The sequence below is a fragment of the Etheostoma cragini genome, unplaced genomic scaffold (assembly GCF_013103735.1).
Source record: "Etheostoma cragini isolate CJK2018 unplaced genomic scaffold, CSU_Ecrag_1.0 ScbMSFa_897, whole genome shotgun sequence".
In the NCBI taxonomy this organism is placed as follows: Eukaryota; Metazoa; Chordata; class Actinopteri; order Perciformes; family Percidae; genus Etheostoma; species Etheostoma cragini.
Window position 1 is genome coordinate 80,257 of NW_023269534.1, and position 4,086 is coordinate 84,342.

General features: G+C 44.1%; 2 protein-coding genes across 2 annotated transcripts in view; both read left to right on the top strand.

Annotated features, from left to right (window-relative positions):
* The first annotated feature begins 968 nt into the window (after positions 1 to 968).
* LOC117941526 overlaps positions 969 to 4,086 on the top strand; it is a 45,487-nt gene continuing 42,369 nt past the window's right edge. Inside the window, exon 1 of the mRNA XM_034866532.1 lies at positions 969 to 1,067. The gene's annotated coding sequence lies outside the window, so the exon portion shown is untranslated. The remainder of the gene's footprint in view (positions 1,068 to 4,086) is intronic.
* The window catches only part of LOC117941517 (tripartite motif-containing protein 29-like), a 44,706-nt gene continuing 44,276 nt past the window's right edge, over positions 3,657 to 4,086 (top strand). The window contains exon 1 of the mRNA XM_034866523.1: positions 3,657 to 3,927. Within this exon, the coding sequence (XP_034722414.1) occupies positions 3,657 to 3,927 (271 nt within the window). The remainder of the gene's footprint in view (positions 3,928 to 4,086) is intronic.

Genomic DNA, 4,086 nt, shown 5'->3' on the forward strand with positions numbered 1-4,086 from the left:
GTTTGTTATTTTACCTTTTTGACTCTTAAGTCTATTTCTTTTCTGTTTGGAAAGTCTTTGATTTTCATTAGTTTTTTTTCTTGATATTTTTGTATTTTGAATTTTGCCGTGTGGCCTTTCTTTGGGATAAATAAAAACTATCCCATCTTCATCATAACTGCATCCCTGACTCCTCATTCCTGGTACTCATCCTTGCTGCAACCAACTGGCAGCATCTACCCACAACAGTGTTAATATAGGCCTATTTCAGATTTGGTTAAAATTTCTATTTCTACTACTACTATAAGGCCTTTTATCTTTGAGCCCCGGCAACCCAAAATGTCTGCACGTCCCTGCTTGAGCCCTAGAAACCCCCCCCCATCTATATCTAAATATGAGGAAACAAAAGCTAACCACAGAGCTGCAGTTAGAGGCGAGCCAACGCTGACAGACAACATTCCTGCTCCAGCTTCCTTGGAATCAAACTCAAGGTGTGTACATCTGTACATGCTAAGCTAACATTAGCTTAGCAGCAGAACTTTTCTTATGACCTGTACCAACGGGGTCAGTCAAAAACAAGAAATTCACACCTCACAGCTCAGTGTTTTTGACATACCGGGTTGAAACTTCAGCGTGAGAAATCGGGGGTGTGGCGTGTGAGCGTGTGAAACCGGTCAAATGCGTGTGTCTCACAGCCAATGCGTGAAAGTTGGCAGCCCTGATATCTAAATATGAGGAAACAAAAGCTAACCACAGAGCTGCAGTAAGAGGCGGGCCAACGCTGACGGACAACATTCCTGCTTCAGTTTCCTAGGAATCAAACTCGAGGTGTGTACATGTTGTTATAAGATCAGACTCTTCCTCCCTCATTACATAATTAACCTGAAAACTGTCCAATCAGAGCCCTGACTGGCAGCCCTACAGGTCCGACCGCGTCCTGTTCTCAGGTCACATGACCTTTCTGGATATAAAGGTGTGGTGATGTGACGGATGTCAGTCAGATGAAGACAGACAGCAGCAGCATCTGTCAGTGTCTGCTGATGAAGGGACGACGTCTCTTTGACCTCATCTGAACGGGACTTTAACAGGTAACATCACACACCTTTGATGGAGAAACTCGCCTATCATTTGGGAGATTTTGGGGCTACATGATATACTTTAAGATGAGAGCAGTGGTTCATTCTTTCAGCACTATTGTAAGATCTGAAGTAACTCAGTAATTATTCTATGATGTGGGACGTTTTGGCCAAAATGAGCCTTTTTATGTTCAGTTGAGTCAGATTTAATCAGCACCAGGAAACAAGTTAGATTTTAATCTCCGCTGACTTCACTGCTGAGATATTAGGGAGTGTCACAACGAGAGCTGCTTTGATTGACAGGTGTGTGTCACAACCTTCATCCCATCAAAAGTGTAAATCTGTCTTGGTTTTGATTTGTGGACACACGTCCTCAGCAACAAGATAAAAGATACTTATTAGTATTAGGGTTATTTAATCCTGAACTATAGACTGAGTAAAAACACATCCAGAGGTTTCTGAAGGGACAAGTTGAAACCTGCAGTTTGCCATTGAGCCCTCAGGCCTCTCAGATAATGACTCTGTCTTTTCATTAGACAAGCTTATGGCGTTTTTCCACTGCGTGGTATCTCGTATATCCCGGTCTTCTTCCTCTGCACCCTGTGAAAGTGTCCCCCCCCCGGCTTTGCTGGCCCAGATGCATCCCAGTGGTTGTCACAAGCGTCCATGACTCTCATAAAGATTATACGAAGCCAAGCAAGTCAGAACCAGAGATTTCACCAGTAGTACATCGAATGCCCACCAGACGGTCTGCGGCGTGAATGATCTGAAACACAAACAGTACACAGCAGACATATTTTGGTGTCCAGTCATGGTTGCTAAAGTCCATGTGCTTTATAAAGCGTATAATAAATACTGACTGTGACCCTGAACACATGCAAACGTTGGCTAACGTTACCAGGGAACTTAACTTACCCTTTTGTGTCGTCATGTCGATGTCTGAACTCCGGAGGAAATCCCAAACTCCTGATTTTTTTCAGCTGTGATTTTTGTTGCTTCCTTCAGCTTCTTTTGAAACAAAATTTTTATTCTGGCTGTGGCAAGTAGCCACATGCCAAGAATCAAAAACAACACACCTCCGACGTGCTGTTGTGAGTCGCGTTGGCAGTTTCCGGCTGCGTTGCTGTGGTGACCAGCCACGCTGAGGCGTTACTCAATCTGCAATGGAAAACGGACGCAGAATGCGTCAAGTTGAGTAGAGACGAGGCGAGTTGAGCAGTTACCAGCAGTGGAAAAACGCCATTAGTTCTGAAACTTACGGGGGGGGCTCCACTCATTCCGAAGTTGTAGTTTGATGATGATGTCATCTTTCTGGTACATTATAGTAGTGTTTGGTGTCGTGCTGCTAGCAAGGCTAAAACAACAAGACAGCCTTTATTTCAGAAACTAACTGCTGGTTGAACAGAAGCTAACAGAACATATGACAGACTTCAGCTCTTCATGTGGTCTTTTCATTCATTAGCATGCTGCTTCAACATTTAGTTTCCATTTCGACCCCTTTAACATCGGGCCACTCGCCCACATAGACTGTAAAGATAAGGGATGTTTGGCCAGGAGTTTGGTGATTTAGGCGTTTCCATCTTGAGGAAAGGGCGGACCTAGGGAGAAGGATGCGGCCAAGCCAGTGATGTATCGGCTCGTTGGAGATGAGCCAGGTCTGTGCAGAATCGATCGCCGCCTGTTGCATGCTGGGTAGATTTGTGTTATACTTGATCCTGACTTGCTCTGAGAACATTCTTTGCCTCTGGCCCTATACACATTTAACCCTTGCATTGTCTTCCCGTCCACCATGCACTCGTTGTCCCTCGTCAGAACCGACTGATCTGGTTTCTCTGGTTATAAAGAATGAAAACGTACCTCCTAATTCTGACTGACATCTTCTTAGCCAAGTTCATTTCAACTCATTAGAACTAGTTTTAAACCTACTTTTTGCATTCATGGTCAATAAAGTGTAAAATACGTAATTTCTGCGTAAAATGAGGAGAAAGTATTAGTTGTTTTGGTTTATAATAGACTGATATATGTCAGATATTAGTCAGGATATCACCAGGGGAAAAACAAACTGATGCTTTTCTTCAACAAACAAACAGAGCAAACCTATTTTGTGAAGAATTGTCTTGAAAACAGGTGAAATTGGACTCAAGGACAACATAAGGGTTAATGAAAACACAGTAGGCCTACCCCAAGGTCCTGCTGCACGAAAGTAGAACAAAGATATCCAGGATAAGGGAAAAAGAGCAGCTTGACTTAGTGTGATCCGCTCATCGCAGCTTAATCGGTTACACAGCCCGTCTGTTAGCCCGTCTGTTAGCTCGGCTGTTAGCCCGTCTGTTAGCCCGTCTGTTAGCCCGTCTGTTAGCCCGTCTGTTAGCCTGGCTGTTAGCTCGGCTGTTAGCCCGCTCTGGACCAGGCGAGCAGCAAAGAATAAATCTCCATGGTTACTTGGCTGGGTTTAATTCAACCTGGTTTCGTGCAACCCAGTCAAAGCTAAATTCATCCAGGATAACTTGAATATCCCGGCTTAATCCCTCATCCTGGTTTTGTGCAACAGGCCCCTGGTTAACAATGATTTCCTGCTTGTGATTTCAGCAGGAAGACACGATGACGACAGTGGATCTTTTGAACACTTTGGAGGATTTAAAAGAAGAGGAATTCATGAAATTCAAATGGCATCTGCATCAAGATGTCCTGGAAGGCTTCCAACCCATCAAAGTGTCCAAGTTGGAGAACGCAGAAAGGCAGGACACGGTGGATGTGATGGTGAGCACCCATCAGCTAGAGGGAGCTCTGACGGTGGCCAAGAAGGTTTTAGAGATGATGAACAGGAATGATCTGGTCCAGAGTCTGCCAGACACCGGCTCAGGACCACAAGGTCAGTCACCCTTTTTTTTTTTTTACTTTCTTTTTATTTATTTTTTTTCTCACATAAAATGACAAGCAAACATATAAACAGCACATACTTTAGGAACACACATTAGGAGATGCTCTGGCAGTTTCACTTCTAACCATTGATCATGTCCTCGCCTCCCGT